Source organism: Gavia stellata, chromosome 1 (assembly GCF_030936135.1).
Source record: "Gavia stellata isolate bGavSte3 chromosome 1, bGavSte3.hap2, whole genome shotgun sequence".
NCBI classification, from domain to species: domain Eukaryota; kingdom Metazoa; phylum Chordata; class Aves; order Gaviiformes; family Gaviidae; genus Gavia; species Gavia stellata.
Window position 1 is genome coordinate 112,457,328 of NC_082594.1, and position 18,594 is coordinate 112,475,921.

General features: G+C 38.5%; 1 protein-coding gene across 1 annotated transcript in view; it reads right to left on the reverse strand.

Moving 5' to 3' along the window:
- Positions 1-10,081, reverse strand: part of ROBO1 (roundabout guidance receptor 1) — a 530,296-nt gene extending 520,215 nt beyond the window's left edge. Inside the window, exon 1 of the mRNA XM_059823819.1 lies at positions 9,973-10,081. Within this exon, the coding sequence (XP_059679802.1) occupies positions 9,973-10,081 (109 nt within the window). The remainder of the gene's footprint in view (positions 1-9,972) is intronic.
- Positions 10,082-18,594: the final 8,513 nt, after the last annotated feature.

Genomic DNA, 18,594 nt, shown 5'->3' on the forward strand with positions numbered 1-18,594 from the left:
AATATTATCTTTGGATATTGTTGTAAAGGGACAATCGGTGTTAAGAAAGAAATAGAGTATATCTGTAAAATTATATTGAAAGCACTAGAAACAACAAAAAATTCAAATATATATTTATTAGTTTCTGTGTTTTGGTGGGTTTTTTTGATGAAGACATACATACAGACTGTATATTGGACAAAGTAAGTTAAAAAGACATTATTTTAAGCAATATCTAAAACACAAAGCGTAAAACTAACATCTTGTTACAATGTCCTGTAATCTACTCTGGTTTTATTCCTAATGTTATGTGTTGGCTTCTCTTTACACAAAACAGTAGTCTTTCTCCATTAACAATACACAGGCCCCATCTGTTTCTCATTAAATACCTTATTTTTCTGTAGTGCATTGTGTTTCTTTTGCAGAAATCTCTCTGAGAAAAACAGGTTTCATAACTAAGGATTTAGGTGAATTCTCAAAGCCTCCTCAGCTCTAATTCAGCACATAGAAGAAGAAGGGTCAGCAACTGGGGGACATTTCTTTCTCACTGACTCCTTCTGCTTAGAGTGTCCATGTGTCTCCTCATCCTGCACCAGCAAAAGATACCCAAGGTAGCTCCAAAACGTGAAGGGGCTTTCTCTGTGCACTGTGTGACAGCCAAGAATTGTTTTGGGAGAGCAAGGATGAAGGGACGAAAGAGAGTAAGACCTCTAAAAGGTAGCTCCTTGCAGCAAAGCCTGCTGAGGAGAAAATGCAAATACAAACACAGGGAACAAAAGCAAGTCCATTTTCTGGACTGCAATATATCAGAGGAAACATTCCAGGGGGTGATTTCCCAGCCTGACCATTCAGTCCATTGGGTAGGCTGAAACATATAAAAACCTTGATGATAGGCAGTGTAATTGAAAGACGCGAACTGATTGATTCTGAACATATGTAGAAGAATAGTAAATAAATGTACTTTTCTGTAGCTGAAATGTTTTTCAGCTCAAGTCATCACAAACAGATTTTTCACACAAAGATTTACTACACGGTACATCCAGGTTTTAAATTTTGTAGATTTTTGTAATTCATACAATTTTCACATTAATTACTCAAATACAGACTTTTAGTATGTGATGAGTTGTCAGTGCCTTCCTCCACTCAAGTATGTGGTTCACAGGCTTTTGTTCTATTTTGCCCAAATTCCTACCCAGCTCTGCAGCATGGAGTTTCTCAGAGACACTAAGATCTTACATGTAGCATGAAAACAGGAGGTTGGGTAGGAGAGAGAGACCCTACGAGCATCCTTTCTGCAGGAAAAGTTGGTGCCAAGGACAAAGGTTTGTGCTACAAATAGGCAGAAAGGGAGAGGAAGGATTAAAAATATGCACGTGCCTTTAAAGATACTAAAAACATCCAATGTATGACACATATCTATAGGCTTCGTTATTTCTCCTGTATGTGAATTTTCTATTTGTTTTGTTTTGTTTTCGTTTTATATCATATTCAATCTCAAGTAAAAACACACTGATAGTCCAACCACTCTGCAGGGCACAAATCACGTTTCATGGCATTTTGCCTTAGTCGTTTTGTATCGCAGAAAAAATATATGATGTTGTACCACAGTACCAAGTAAAACTAGTTATGGCAAATAAATGATCTCATGCATTCTTTCATTGTCTAAGAAGTAATTCTGATTTTTATAAATAGATTCCTTGTAAATATGAGCAATACATTTCTGAAGAACAATCTGCATACGCATTGTTAAATCTATGTTCATGCGTATTTGTATAAAGTTTCTTTAGATAGTATGTGACTAGTCCCTGAACTAACATACTACAGTTTTTGGTGCCTAATTGGATTGCAAACTTTTAAAGAGAATGAGAACAGTTGAAATACTTGTCATTTATTATTTGCAAGAATGCAAATATGGGTAATTATACAAAGAACAACCATTCCCTAATCATTTGTGAACAAACCCAGTTTAAATGGGTGTTTGCAAAAAGCAAGTAAATCGCATCACTGACAGGGCCACTGAACAAACAGCCGTTTAGAAAATAAACTCAAGCTCACAAGCTCGTCTTCAAGGTTTGTACCAATGGTTGTCTTGAGTTTGCTCTCATGTAGTTTTGGAATAGCAAAAGAAAGAAATGCAGCATTGTCAACTACTTCCACTTTTGGAAGAGTCTTCTCTGATTCGGTGTTTTTATAGCCCAATAAAAAAATCCAAAAATGTCCAGGAAACATAAAGTACATATTACCCTGGTGGTGCTCTACATAAAGCAAGCTTCATGTTTATTATTTTGTTTCACTATTTTTCCTACATGCATCCTTTCACAATACAGAAATACCTCCTGGTTGACACTGAGTTCCGTTCCTAAAAAACACATACATGTTATCTTGACCTGACTGTGGTATCTTCATTCATTAATCCCTCCCATAGAAATACGTATTCCTGTGAGTATTCATTGCCATAAGGAGTGTTTTTCATCTGTAACAATAGGATCAGATTTAAAACATCAGTAGTCCAGCGTCGTATCATTATAAAGCAATAATTTTACTGGAGGGCAGACCTGAAGTGGGACAGTGGTGAATCAGGCAACCGTTCATTTTTAAGGATGTACAAGTAACAAACCAAACAAATGGCACACCAGAAAAATATTTACGACTTATGTTATAATAAATAGAAATAAAATTAACTAACAACTAAATTTATACTTGTTTTATGGAAAACTATGTTGTATAGAAAAAACATAAAGCCTTCTTTACAAGCAAAGACAAAGAACTTTGATTTAAAAAAGTCTTGAGGGTGCCAATGGATTCCTATGTCTGGCTCTTGAAGCTTTGAGACAGGTATGCACAAGCATCATCACCTACAGTATCTGTGTAAACAAAATAGCCCCCTGTAGAAGCACATATGTGCAACTCATGATACAGAAATCAAGACTTTCGTAAAAAAGTCAAAATTAAAAGGAAATCTTTTTATTTTGGCTAAAACATCTCTCTCAGCCAATACAATACAGCCCTGAAACGCTGCCATGCTCTAACTCAAACAGTGGTAGCCAGACTTTCTGATCCTTCAACCTGCAACCCAAAATTTTCATCTTGCTGAAATTCAACAGGTACTTCGGAGAGCAACATAAAGTAACTCTGATGGTGGAAATACCAGTCGAGCCCCCAGTTCTCCAAGAGGTATGAAATAAAATCCCAAGAATAGACTAGAATATTGATCACAGCAGTACCAGGTTGCTCATTTCCACGGGAAAGCTGGTTGCCCAGGGCTCACTGCCACGTGGGTTGGCAACACTCACACAAGGTACTGGAAAAGATGTAATAGATCGGGAAAGCTTGAAAAAGCTTAAAAAAAAATCACAACTGGGGCACCAGAAAAGTATGTGATAAGGAAGCCGGCACAAGGATAAGGCAGAAGTGAAATGAACACATGAGATGAAGGGATAGTTACTCCTGAGGCAACACAGCATTGCTGTAGTCCCAACTGCTATTCCCTGGAGAGGTGGGGAGGAATTGAGAGTCCTTGCCTCCTTTCCCGTGTTGCTGGCTGTGGGAAAGTAGGCTCACAGTGGGATTTCAGATTCACAAGGAGAGGAGAAAGATCATCAAAAGGAAAGCATCCCTTGAAAAGAAGAAGGAAATACATCAAGTACTGTGATTCAGACACGTTTTTCCTCTATTAGTAAGCAATGTATCTGTGCCTCATGTAGCTGGCCACGTCTTGCGGTTTCACTAGCAGTGGGACACAAGACGGGGTCCCACTTACAGCTCCAGGCCCTGGAGATAAGCGATGACTATTTGAATCTTCCTTTTGCTGGGAAACAGCCTGAAAATGGAGGAGCTGAGTGCGAGTGCAAAGCTGTAAGAGGAATGAGAGGGTTCTTTAGTGTTCTTTTCTAAATCTTGAGATTTTTTAATCATAGTTTTAGCTGTTTGGCGTTAATAACGGTGCTCTTGGCAGGAAAGCAGACTTGGAGCACCATAAACTCCTTATCTAGGTACTGGGTGGTCCTTATATTCCCGTTTGGGTACTTGTGACTAATGATTCCATATATCACCAAGCAAAGAAGCAGAGGGAGATGAATTATTGGGGAGCCTGACTATCTAAGATAAGGAGAAAAAAGAAGGGAATGCAGTCATTGAGGATTTTAGTAGAGTTCATGTAGAGAATGGTGTTAACTCTTCCACTGTCCTTAGAAGACAGCTAAAATAAGGAGTCAAAAATAATAAAAAAATAAAGCTACTCTTGTAGGTGTTAGGAAATACATATAATGTTTTAAGACTTGACTACAGAGTAAGTAAAAAGAAATTATCGTCAAATATATTTAAAGGAGAATATAGACAGGCTGGCTTTAACAGATGGTACAGGAGAGCCCACAAAGAAAAATGGGCATTTACCTCTCATCATAACTAAGTTACAAAAAGAACAATTTTTTTTGTTGTTATTCAGAAATAATAAATGAAAAATAAAGTTTCTAAAAATTGATAATTAAATAATTTTACACAAAAATAGAACAAATAGGAGCACACAAATTATGTTTTTTTCTCTTCTTATAAGTACTTAAAAATCATTTAAGGGCTCTCTTAAAATTGTGGAGTGTCTTACAGAAATGTAATTTCACAGCAGCTTCATTGACTATCTATCATATGGTACACTGTACATTGAAATTCAGTTCAATTCCATTCAAATTTATTAGCGGTCAAAAGTTCTGGGGCACCAAATGTTCCAAATTTTAATTACTCTGAAGTCCTTATGCTTTTATGAATCAATGTCATCTCACTTCAGTTTCTACCGTAAAATCTTACTGAGGCAATTTTAAAATAAAACAGTTCATTTTATCCTCATAACTTAGACAAATTAAGGTTCTAAGTAAATTTATTTCTCGACATAAGAGGTCATTTCCTAGATCTTACAGACAGTGTGATGAAAGTGGGACACTGAAGTTAATACTACAGACTAAGTCGTTTGCATGAGAAATTGCAAATTAGTTAAATGGTAACAGCAGAAGCAATTTGTTTTATGCCCTTCTAGATTCTCTTCTTTTCTCCTTATCTTTCTTTTCCTGTTTCTTTACTTTCCTTCAGCCTTCAGCTATTTAACTGTCACTTTTTTGTTTGCTTCCAAGTCTCTTTTCTTTTTCTCCCTTTTTAAATCTCTCTTCTTCTTTTCTTCATCTCTCTTTTCACCATTCTTCTAAGTTTCTTATCAGCCACATCTCCTCAAGGAGGAAAAAAGTCTGCAGGATCTAAAGGCAACTACCTTTTCTGTTCATAGTTCTTTTTAGATACTGAGTTACTTGACGTTAAAATGTCTGTGATGAAACACTATCCTCTAAGACAGTATTGTGTGAAACAAGATTTCTTACAAGAAATACAACTACCTGCAAGCAGAAAAAAAGTACTTTGAAAGTGGCCTCAAGGTTAGGAAAGGCTGTGTTAAACCTTCTGGTTACTCTTTGACACCAAAGATCACTAACTGGCTTTGGTTTGGCGTTCTGTTTAAAGCTCCCAGGGAAGCATGTGGTGCAAGATGATAATATTAATAGGCAAACTTGCACATTTAAATTGTTTGATACATGCCAGGGTTAAATACTGTAACAAAAGAGCAAATCTGAACATCAAAGACTACTCTGTAGCAGTTCAAGAAGAACAATTTTTTTTATTCTTTTCTGTAAGATAAGGAACTTGCTGGTTTCTTTAAAAGAACACTTATTTTTAGCAATCTAAAGCAGTTGTACTCAACCTTACACTTCTTTACATCAATCCAGGAGAGTTCATCTGGGCAGAGAAATTAATCTCTTGCCCATGGTGTGCTCCCAGCAGCTATTTGTCTGGGGAGCCCAGTGGTCACTCCCACATGGAAGGACAGGCACATGGCCAGCAATGTCCCTGGGCAGTGTCGCGTTAGGGCTAATGGCTCCCTGGTAAGATGGTGACTGCGGACCTTCTCTTTCAGATGTTTCCCTAGCACACAATTTCTGTTAAAAATACAAAAATTCCATTACAATCAGTTCTTCACAAAAAACAACTAAACTATAGGAAATTTTCACAACCACCCAGGTTCAGCAGAGTATATTTTGTCCCAGAGTGCTCAAGTGAGAAAGTTATGGAGCTTTTAGAAAGTGTATGTAGTATGTATATATTACATACACATAGGTACATATGTATGCATATGTGTGTGTATATATATCTAACTTCCAACATACAAAGAATCGGCAAGAACAGGTATCACTGTTCTTTACTACTGATATATTAGTGAGATTCCTAATAATAGCTATCGTTAAACGAAGACCATGGCATTTGACATTCCTAGTGACAACTACAGTAAATAAGACAATATGATGCTGATCTCAAGCTCTTTGCCTATAATGCAAAATGAATTGAACAATAGAAAGAATAGTTTTAAGGTCTTGTAAAATATTAAAAGTCATCATTCTATCAAAAATACAAAACGACATTTTTGCTCCAGCAATTCACTCTTTGACAACTTTAAATTCTGATCTTTACATATGACATCCAAAACTTGCCCAGAAAACTAAAATTTTATTCTCTATGAGAAAATTTATTTTATTTACAGAGTAAGCAAACCATTTTGAGTAAAATTTCCTAACAAAGAAAATTACATATAGTACAGCAATAAACATACAAAGTCATAAATGTCGGAAAATATGCATGTACAATCTCCAATGTAAACATTATATGCAGTGTATAGCAATTAATAATAACCATAGTATTACTCTATAATATAGTGCTTCTGAGGGATAGTAAGACAGTCTTAATACATTGCCACTTCAGTATCAAAATAACAATGAGATTTGTCTGTATCATTTACCATGATCATAAGCATGTAAGTTGTGAAATACAGGCATTCAAAGAATAATCGTTGGCTTTCTTAAAAATGAAGTGAACAGAAAAAAGTAATAACATGTGCCAGAAGAAGACACCATTACATAAGCAATTAAGCAATGATTTTTTTATCTATTTAAACATTTTATATGTTTAATATTACCTCCAATACATGCGTTGTTCCCCCAGCCCACCCAGGTGCTGTTATAATGAAAAGTACAGATGCATATGGGAATAAACCCCCTTATTTTCCTTCCATACCATTTTTTGCTGAAGTTGTATTTGTCAGAAACGGTAATTTCTTCCCACTCTCCCCAAATCTGATTTCACTCATTTGAGCGGTAGTGGAACAGAAACCAGGCTACAAAATTCCCAGCTCCAAGACTCTTCTATGGGAAAATAAAGAACAAAGCTTTGTCCAAGGAGGTGTAAGCTCAGATAAAGCAAACACTACTCATAGTGTTTTCCTGTGGTCCTTGCTGGACCAGTTTGGTCCTGCCCTTGAGACACATGGCTAGAACTTGGATCACGATGACTTTTCCAGGCAACCCATAATGCTTCTTAAGATACCATGATCTTGTTCGGAGAAGCATCACAGGAACTCTAAGGAAATTCTATCATCTTTTAAAAGACCACTTGGAGCAAAAGTGTTTTGAAATCTCTCTATCCTGTAAATATAAAAGACTTTTAAAGCATTCCTATACTGTTACACCTGAATGCTTTAGTGAAAATTCCTGTTAAGAGATCAGAAACCAGCCATGTCCCTTTTCATTTAAAGTCATATTTTTTGGCTTGGGTTATGCAATTTAAGTGTCGCCCAATTAAATGAACATACATATTACATAATCACACACATTCTCAGTGTATTTTTTATTCGTATTTTAACTATGATGTTCAAAAATAACTCAGCAAGAGAAGACGTTTGAGTACTCTGTCAATTGACAGGCAAATATATAACATTAATAGCAATCAACAAAGACTCAGTCAACTACTATTACATAACATTTTGGCTTTCTCCTTTCTCAGAAAGAAGGAGCTACCTACTTCCCATAGCATCCAGCTCTGCATGATAGCTGCATTCTGCTGCTGGAGAAATTTTTGTATCACAGATAGCAAAGCCAAATGGTACACAATTCAAATGGTATTCCTGTAAAATCTCTCATGCCCAGCAGTTGTTCCTAGTATGAATGTTGCTAATATTTAAATAAAAGGAACATTAAGGTCTGATCCAAATGCCTTCTCTTAATTTCAAGGAGACTTGGATTCAGATCCATAACTTTTAACACATTCCACAACCGATCTCTCTAAGCAATTGAGTATCACAACATCAAGATGATAAAATAACTAATTTATGTCCTTGTTTTTTCCTTTAACCAAATATTAGCAATTTGCTATTGTGCTGGATTGAGAGTTCCCTGTCCTGAGAGAAGAAAGCAAGCAATTTGAATCCATAAGGTCTAATAGCTAACTACAGATGACATGAAATTACCTATTACAATTGCAAAATAATTTCCAAAAGATGTGGTGCTCTTAAACTCCTATATCTTTGTGTAATTTACTCATCATGGCTAAATGCATCCCAAATGGATTAACCTCAGTAATGCTTTTGTGAGACATTAATATCTCTATCTCCATCTATTTCAGTTCTTCATAGAAAAAAAATCAGACTAAATACTCAGAATCACAAACTTCCAAATACCTGAAAATCAATGAATCAAAACTGAAAATACAGTATTTTTACTCTGGGAACTGGCTTTTTTTCATAAAAGGTAGTACATGAAAAGATATACAGATACAGAGCTTTTTACTGAGCAAGAAGCATGCCTTCGAAAAATTTCAAACAAGGTATTTCAGGACTTACTAGATTTGTGCCTCAGTTTCCACATCCATTAAATTAAAGGACTTTTTTAGTCATAATTAGTTAATATGCTTAAACATTTATAAGCTGTAGGATGTTATTTTTATGCATCACTTACGCACACATGAACAGCTTGCTAGTTTGGGCAGTGTATTTTTCAGATGTAAATTACTTGGGAATGGATGTGGCAGTTCTCAGTTCCACTCAGTCCAGCACCTCTTTCCTTAATACTGCTGATTTGGGGGACTGAGTGAAGTGGCAGATTTATTGATATGTATGTTCATATTTTAGGAAAAACAAATATTACTCAAGCTGCAGAGCAGCTTCCAGGCAACATGACTATCAAGATAATACCCACCCCAAGGATACCAACAGCCACCCCTACAAGTTCTGGTTATTTTAGGGACTTCTAGCGTATATATTTTCCCATCAACCACACCACATTTAGCTGAATTAAACTGAAAACCTCAGTTCAATTTTCAATACTCCTCCTTTTTGTAATCTAGGTATTTCTAAAAAAAAACCACAACAAAAATTCACAGGCTTAATCATAATAGTATGTCACCCATCATGGGCATGCTTATTTATACAGCTGGACAGGAATAAAGAATAATCTCAGCAAGAACTGAGTTGCCCTTTAAATGAAAAGAGTCATCTGGCTATTTCAGTCAAGCAAGTGGGTATGCAGTAGGAAGTCTCACTCCCAAATGTTATCATGACTCATCTACTTCCCTGTTCTAATAGTAATGTTCTTTTCTTTTTTTAAGTGCAGCGTTGATAAACCCTGCACGAGCTGCGATGCTGCGTTAAACGCCCCTTTCTCAATCTGTAGCTTTTAAACTGCAGCTACCCATTTGTATCCGTAAAGTTTCCCCGTATAATCACTGTGGTTACAAGGTTCCTTCACACAAACAGTATGCCTATAAAATTTGCTACCTTTATCGATGCTAACATTTGAAATAGCGTGCAAAATGGTAAGACTATAAATAGAAGAGGTACGGCTGATTGTAGCCTGGAAGTCCCACAGCCCTCTGGAAATAGAGGAGTTAATCAGCCCAGGCAGTTTGGAAAGCTTTCAGTGAAACACAGGATCGTACTGCAGATGTGCGGAGCATACAGAAGGTGTGGCCCGTGCTTTCTGTATGCGTATTTAAACACCTAAAAACATACGGCCTTAAGGTCATTACTAAAGAATAACCTCCCGGAGAGGGAGAATTACACAGCGAAACGAGGCCTTACACGTTTCTTCAAACAGAGAGCCGAGAAGAAGAGAAGGAAAAGCCTGGGTTACTCACGATTCTTTTCACCTCTCCACCTTGACCCCGCTTTTATTCTAGGCGTGATGTCCGCAGCAGCAGTTATGTCTACTAGCCCAAGCAGCAGCAGCAGTGACAGCACAGCCATGCCAGGTAACAAAAAAATAAATCACCTCTACCTGGAGTACCGATAAAGATGAATGAGAAGACTTCCCTTAGCCATGAGTAATTGGAGCTAACAGCACTTACTCAGCAGAGGCAGAGGGAAATGTAAAGTATTATTCCTACTGGAAATGTTTATTAAAAATTGCATTTCCATCGCATCGCTTATTTCCTTTATCCAGGGAATGTAAAAAGAGAACAGTCGGAAAGCCTTCCCCTAACCAGGAGTCTCTGGCACTCAGCCGCCAGAAGACATGCACTGGCAGCTTTCTGTGGTCCCTCAGAAGCCACCGGCTCCTCACCTGCCTCTGCCACCTCTCAGCCCTTCCCAATGTTTATCAACATTCGCCGCAGCACCCTAGCAGGGAACAGAGCCGGGCTCAAACCGGAGGAGTTTTTTTCTCCTTCACTTGCGTATTTCACTGCAGTTTCACAGAGCTGATGACACAGAACATTTTAATGTTGACACTCAGAACTCATTACATGTATCAATGGGCGCAAAACCGCAGTTTGTAAAGCTTCCTGCCCTACCCACAAAGGGGGGCAAGGGAAGGGAAGAAAAATAATGTATCTAGAATGGGAAAAAAAGGCTTAAAAAAGAAACTTTTTTTTTCTTTTAAGCTGCTCAAGAACTCTGTCTCTTATTCAGCATAAATATCGTCTATTTCTAGGGAAAATTATGCAAACAGTACTACCTCCCACCCAGGTTTCTGTCAGCGTGAACAGAACAGTTCACTGACAGTAGGAGATTCTCTGAGAATGTATGTATATAATCTATGTTACCTAAGAAACCTTCACCCTGGCAGCCCCACAGCCTCCGGGCAGCCAGTGCTCGTGCAAGCAGACTCCAGTGCTTGCAGCATGAACAGCAGTATTGTTGGAAACTATTTAACCCTGTATCTGTCGGTGCCAGGGAGCTAGATCACAAACTTCCCCGTGGCAATCGAAACAGTCTCAAGAAAAATCTGGAACAAAAATTACCTGCTAACCCTTGTACCACAGTTATGAAATCATTCCACATGACCTGTGGAGGCCCAGGAAAGCTTCATTCTGAGAGCTGAAAATCACTATAGTAAGACCAGAGTGCTTTTCACTCATGGTGAGAGAGGGCTTTAGTCTGGATGAAGTCTACATTTAGAGTCAATGAAAGAAACTGCAAAATGTCTAGTTCTTTAGCATCATAAGCGTCAACCTCAGGAATACTTACAATTGTAACTTGCTTACACAATGGTAAAACTTACTTTCTTAACAGAACAGCAATGAATTAACATGCTACAAGCTGATCTTCTGCATCACACATTTTATATTGGCTGTTGTGTAGATGCTACGGCTATAACTGAGCTGCAGAATTAAGGAGGTTTTTGAATAAAACACTGGAATAGATTTCTAGATACAATTTCAATTGCAGAGAAAGGAGAGACGAAGCAAACTATTTTAGTCTTAATAGCGAATCTAGTAATTCACAGTGTTCACAGCTGCTGCTCTTCATGAAATTTGAGCTCAGAATGATTAGTGCTGTTGAAATACTCCACAGTGACCAGTTACAGTATGACCATCTGAAGCCATTCATCTCTAGATGTTCTCATGTCAGTGATGGTAACTTTCTAAAACAGGCCAGGAGCAATTTTTTCACCTAAAGCTGGCAGACTTCAGATAACCACAGAGATACTGTATCAGAAATTTTGCCATGACTGTTGAAGTAGTTATCCACGAGTCCTTTAAAAGGAACACTCCATTTCTTCATTCAGACCAGTTGGAGAAATCGGGAAAGGAGACCTGCTCTTATTTCAACTCAGGCTAACTATGTTCAGTACAAAAAACGAAGTATTTAAAGCACAGGACATAAAGAACAGGTGATCTGCCATATTACACAGTGCAAGCAGTCTTCAGTTTCAGTCTGACCCCAGCAGCCCCCACGCGGCTGCTCCCCCTGTGCAGATGACCAGGAGGGGCCTCAAGTTGCACCAGGGGAGGTTTAGGCTGGATATTAGGAAAAATTTCTGTACTGAGAAAGTGGTGAGACACTGGAATAAGCTGCCCAGGGAAGTGGTGGGGTCACCATCCCTGGAGGTGTTCAAGGAACGTGTGGACGAGGCATTGTGGGACATGGTTTAATGGGCATGGTGGTGTTTGTTGGTTGATGGTTGGACTTGATGATCTTACAGGTCTTTTCCAACCTTAGTGACTCTGTGATTCTGCTTACGGACCCAGCACTGTTTCTGAGCAGGGAGACTCACTGCCTCCTCGTCTCAGTGGAAGCTCCTGATGAAGAGGTTTGCCTTCTTTGCCATCATTTTCTTCTACAGGAGTCACATGTATGGGCTAAAGAACAATGGAGCATCAGTCCCACACCTGCCGTCGGGCCTTTGCCCCCTAGCAAAAATAACTCCGATGGTAACATATAGCGTTAAAAGAAATGGTTAGGGATTTCAGATTGCCTTTTTTTTAAGCACATTCTACCTGCACGTCCTTCACCATCTGAACTCATGCCAGGGAGTGTGTCCATACTCACTTAAAGATGACTCATCATGTTGCTGGTTATGTAAGACACCTGAATGTACCCAATTATTCACTGCACCAAAATATGGCACAGGATAAAGCTCAGTTAATACAAGGTGGTCCCTTAGGAGCACATTATCAGTAATGTGGAATGGTGTAATTTACTATGAATGCTGAAAAATTGCTTTTTCTCATGGTAGCTGCAGTTTTGAGCACCAAAACCAAAAGGCTTTGTCTGGCAGTGCACTGTCTGAAGGGCAGAAGACAAAGATTTTCAAGAAAAAGAAAAAAAAAGAAAAGCATGGAATTCCAGAATCAGCTACGCAAAATGAATCCCAGCCAAAAACCAGAGCTGTCTCTTAGAAGAAACCCCCACCATGTAGCTCATGCTTGTTATCCTTTATTTGGTCCAAACCTCATTGAGCTTTGAGCTTTGCAAAAGTAAAATGGTGCATCAGATTGGTGTTTCAGCAGATGTCTGCTGAGCTCTCAAGCCTTACATTTTTGTCTGGTATGCAATCTAACCCAGAGTTTATGGAAAGTTTCAGAACTGGAGGCCAGGCGGCTTTTTATCTTGCAAGACTAATGGAAGAGTACCTTTACGGACACAAAACCTGCATGGACATTTTTGCACAGGTTGCATCCATTTATCCTGTCACAGAGCAGGAGCTGTTGCCTTCAGAAAAGCTGCCCTATATTCTGATGGATGTGAAGGGATGCCCGAAGCAGCATTTCGTAAGTGACCATTTTTCTCTTCATTCACACCCAAAATGCAGTCAGACAGGGAAAACTTATCACCAAAAAAGCTTTTACATCACCTTGTCTAACAGAGTGCCTCATGCGCAATGTTGCTGGTTAGCAGGATAGCGGACAATTACTGCCTTAGAAGCAATGCCAGTCCACTGCCTTCCCCGCCGGAGTAATAGCAAGTAAAACCAAACTGATTAAGCATTCAGAGGTGTGAAGCCCAATAAAAGGTGGCCTGCTCCTATGTGATGCAGTGTTTTATAGCTCATTTAACTAGTTTCAGTTTCTGCTGTATAATTTCTGCTCATGTGAGTTCCTTAGCAATTTGAAAGCTTACTCAAAAGCAATGTAATTAATTCTGGAATTAGCCATGTGGACAACTTTTTCAGAGATCCCGTGGACCACTTGAAGATGTTATACCAAGACTGGATGCCTTTCTGACTTATATGTGGCAGCTCAGTCAGAAGTTAACGACTTACAACATCAATTTATGGTCTGTGTTACACTAGTTCTACCTAGCCTTAATATATGTCATTCTCTCAAATCGTCAGACATATTTAATTTCTTTTCTCCTCAGCTTTCATTATGCCCCAGCCTTTTAATTTTTGTTTTAGTGTGTCATAGATAAAAGTCACTAGCAATCTATTGCACAGTTCTTTCCTTGGATCAGGTACCTTCCACAGAGCTTTTTCTCCATAAAGAGCAGAACTTTTTCTACAGTTCTCTCCCTTCATTAGAGACTTCACCTTTACCTTCTTCTAAAGGGCAGCAGAGCTCTCTGCCGTATCTTGGCACAGCTTTCCAGGAAGGGTTTGAAACAACTGTCTTCTCTTGAGCACAGGGATAATTCATTCACTGAGACATGATGAAAGCTACAGCCTTTCTCACCGGAAGCCTGCAAGGCCGTGAGGTCAGCCCTCTTCTGCACAGAAGTCCTTCTCCACTCTCCTCAAAGCCAAAGCCATTTCCTTACACAGAGACCTCTCTGTCACCTCTTCTGAAGAACCCACCACTGATTGTGTTGGAAATTGATGATCTGGGAAAGCTTTTTTTTCAGAGATCACGCACTGCTTTAGTGCTGAGAGAGGACAGACGGACAAGGAAGAGCCTGGCCACCGTAGCACGGGCTCATGAGTCATCCTCTCCTGCAAGTCACCCTAGGACTGGGTCAACTCCTAAGTAAGGGCATGTATTGCTCTCTCCTTGTCTTACCATGGAGGGTACTGAGCTGCCCTGTAGGGTCGTTGACTTTCAGGCATCTTTACTAAGTTTGCAAAACAATGCAGGTCTATTTCTGCAGTACAAGCCGTACTTAAACTGCTGCCACACACAGTTCTTACACTGCCTTTGATGCATTTCTGCAACAGTCTCCCATTTTAGAAGACTAAATCTGGTGACTATCAGAGAGCTTTTGTGAGGTGGCCATACAGAGACTTTAAGGCATGACAGGATGACAGTTACAGACCTCATTAAAGCTAAAACCCACCCGAGTTTTACTTTTCAGCCTCTATGACTCTGACAACTCTGGGGGAGATCTGGGGAGATCAACTCAGATGCAGCAATGTTTGCCATGAAAACTGCAATTCTGTGAAGTGAAGGGCATGCTCACATAATTCAGCAGTGTGGGTAGGGATCAGACCTACACACAATTTTACCCCTGCAAGCTTGGGAATATGGTAAAGTTCCCAGATCAGCTTGGTAGGGTTTTTTTTGTTTTGCTTGTAATATAGAACTATTAAATACAACAAACAAACAAAAGATCCTGAGACTTTCTGTAGCTCATGGAGAGTACCAAACATGCCTTACAATCTTTTTTATCATCCAAATGCATAAAATAAAAGAAATATGCAAAAATTACCATTCTACTAACATACCCTTTATTTTTTCTGTTTACTTATTGAACACCATCAGTGCACTTGGCACTGTATAAACATACAAATTAACATTACCTCTCCCCTGAAGACTTTATGGTCTAGCACAACTGTGTCTTAAAAGTTGCCACTTCTATGAAGGCACATGTTTGGTTGTTTCTTAACTTCCTCACTTTTTAATCTAAATTCTCGACCATAACATTCTACATTTTGCTAGCACCTTTTAAGTTGTCAGTGGTAGAGAAAAACAAATGTGTTCTGCATAAATAGATACACATGTACAAATCTTTAAGTGCATGTACATGCATCTATGTATACATGCTCCTGCTAATACACTCACAGACACATAAATAGAGCAAGAGTTGCACAATTAAAAAATCAGTTTTGATACATATTATTTAATCTTGATTGAAGTAACATTTGAGTAAACTAATTTTGGTTGGGTCAACCAGCCTTACATAGATATTCATTTATTGTATACAATTAACATGGAATAAAGTTCCTCTTAATGAAAGTTTTAAAAGACATGATCTGCTTTTTTGAGGGAAAAAAATACAATTTTTCTTACCCATGTGCCTTATCAATTTGCCATCTATCCTTATGCCCTCAAGGTAACACAGATTATCGTGGGTTTTTTTTAAGTGCAAGGGTCTGAGGCTATCAACTATAAAAGAGACTTCAAAACACATACAGAGATCAAAGAGTATTACCAGACTTATTTTTTCCATCTGGCTGCAGAAGAGTAGGCATTAGACAATGTCTGTAAAGCTAAGTCAGCAACTACTGTGTCTTTTACAAGAAATTCCACATTGCTGGCCTACCTAGTATGAGAAAAGCAAGAATTATGACTGTATTTTTTTCTTATGTCATAACACATAGTTTTTTCTTTTTGTTTGTAACAGACACTTTAAGTCCATCAGGAAGTCAATGAAAGAAAAACTGTTCCAGAAACAAGAAATAGAGAAGGGGTTTTGTTGTTGTTATTGTTAAGAATGCAAAGTAAATTCCTACAAGGTATCTCCAAACTTACAGTCAGGCAAAAAAAATCAGCCTTCCTAAGCAACCTAGACATCTGAGACATCGTAACTGGCTAAAGTCTGCATGAGAAAACATCTCTTAAGGGCTGCTATTTGAGCTGGAGGTGGCTAGCTTATCCTTCATACATGGCATCCCAGGAGAGTTTATGCATTTACAGTCACTGCTAAAAAAAATACAAGTAGCCAAATGGCTAAGGACCAGAAGAGCAGGGCATTTCCAACCTAGCTGAGGTAGGGTACCTGAGTGATGCTGATGCTACCGTAGGCTACCAAGTCAAGTTCCTTCCTGTACCTTCTCCTTCTACAGCCACAAATAGCTTCTACACAATACAGAAGTACTTCTTTAAAAGCAAAAAGTACCAGCAGACCCTGAATTCCAACATACCATTTAGTAAAGAAAGCACGACTTTCACAAAAGCATCTCCTCTCAATATCCCTTATTAGCTATGGTACTAAATCTTCATTTCAGCAAAAAACCTGAGTACATCTCAAGAGCTCTCAGGACCCTTATGCCAGCTTGCATTACAATATGACATCTCGGTCTTTTACTGTTTTAACCCCAAAGAAGTAGTCATAGCATGCCTTCTCATAATGATTATTTAGGATTTTTATGTGTGAGTGTACAACTAACAGATCTACACCGTTCTATGTGAACTGGTATTTCTGCACAGCCAGTGTTTTATGTTAGCATAAATGAGAAGCCATATGAGACTACCGCAAGAATGCCTCGCAGATCATGTTGATAGTAAAATTTTCTAAGACAATGTTGGTGCTTTTAACATCGAACTCATGGATTAAACATGTCTCAAACACATTTAATGTATGCAAGTCATTTATCATTATCTGTTGTAATGAACAGGTAATCTTTATCCTATTAATTCAGGCAAATGTAGGAGTGGTGGAGAATGATAAGGTTATGCTCACAGAAAAATAAACACAAGAAAACTAAAATGACTATTCTTTAATGTAAAAATATGCCATCCTACTCAGCTCTCAAAATAAACTGCTAAACTGTGGTGGGCCTTCTGTTTTTCAAAAAAAGATTGTTAGGCTAATCTGTCAGGCCTAATTTGCATTTCTAGACTTACTTTTTCTCACCCACTTAAAATATAATGTTAGTGAGTTTCAAGAAAGCATTCAGAGAAGATGTGGACATTTTATGATTGCAAGATGAAAGACAAAGCTTCTTGCATTTTTTCTTCTTTATTTTTTATGCTTTTAAAATGTCTTCCCTTTTTGCTAATTGCTCTTTACTGAAATCTTATTTTCCTTTCCAGCTAGCTCTGACTCATTCATTCTCTCAGTGAACTATTCTCTTTTCTTCCAGTATAGCCTCCACTTACCATTCCTCACCTCCTTCTTCTGTATCTCTGGTTAACCAACCCCTACTCAGCGCTGAGGTACCACATGGAAGAGGTGCGAAGGAAAGGTAGTTGGGCCAAGAACTGTGCCAACACGAGTGAATAACAGATGATGAGAAACCAAGGCGAGGGTGGCGTTATCTCATCAGTTGATTTTGAGTCGATGACATGAGATAAAAATGGAATACACCTTGTATGCTGGCCCTGTTGTACAATTCAGCTCAAAAAAGCTAGAAACTCGAGCCAGCCTACCCAGTAGATAAAACCCCATGAAATTTATCCCAGAAGATGGAGATATTCCTGGCATTCATTCTGTTCATTTAAGAAAAGAAATTGCTTTCTACACAGGCTTGCTGAATGGGGTATGATGCTGGAACACAAAATCAGCTAATTTTTCCTGGGGTAGGTGGCACCAGAAGCATGGGGAACTATTTTGGTAGATGAGCAGAGAAGAGGAACTATGACAAAATGTGTAAAAGCAGGTATAAGAGTCTGGATGCCCTTTTTCTGCATCTGCCAACACTATTCCAACCTAAATTGCAATGCAGTGAAGGCATTACGCTATCTTTATCCAGGCGGGTGAGGGCATTTCCTCTGCAGTGCTTACATACTGATCAGAACAAGAATGAAGGTTAACGTCTCACAGCCTAATAAAAACAAAATCTGAGTTGAAAGATGACTTTAACAGGCAATTGCATTGGTGTTAATTAATGGATTTTTTTAAAAAAAACACATTTTTTCTTTTTCCATTTTAGCTGGGAAAACTTAATTCTTTCATGTTGAATTTTGTTATTAGGAGACTAAGTAACTTATAATCATTTTAGCAATGATATGGTTTGTGTCCCAAATGGTGCAAATAATTCACTGACCGTAGCAGAACTATAGCGAACTGTGAGCATCTGCCCTCCTCTGCTTTGATCAACATTTTCAAAGCCTATTTGAGAAAGATGGATGCTCCTTCCTATTAAGAGAACAATGGGAACT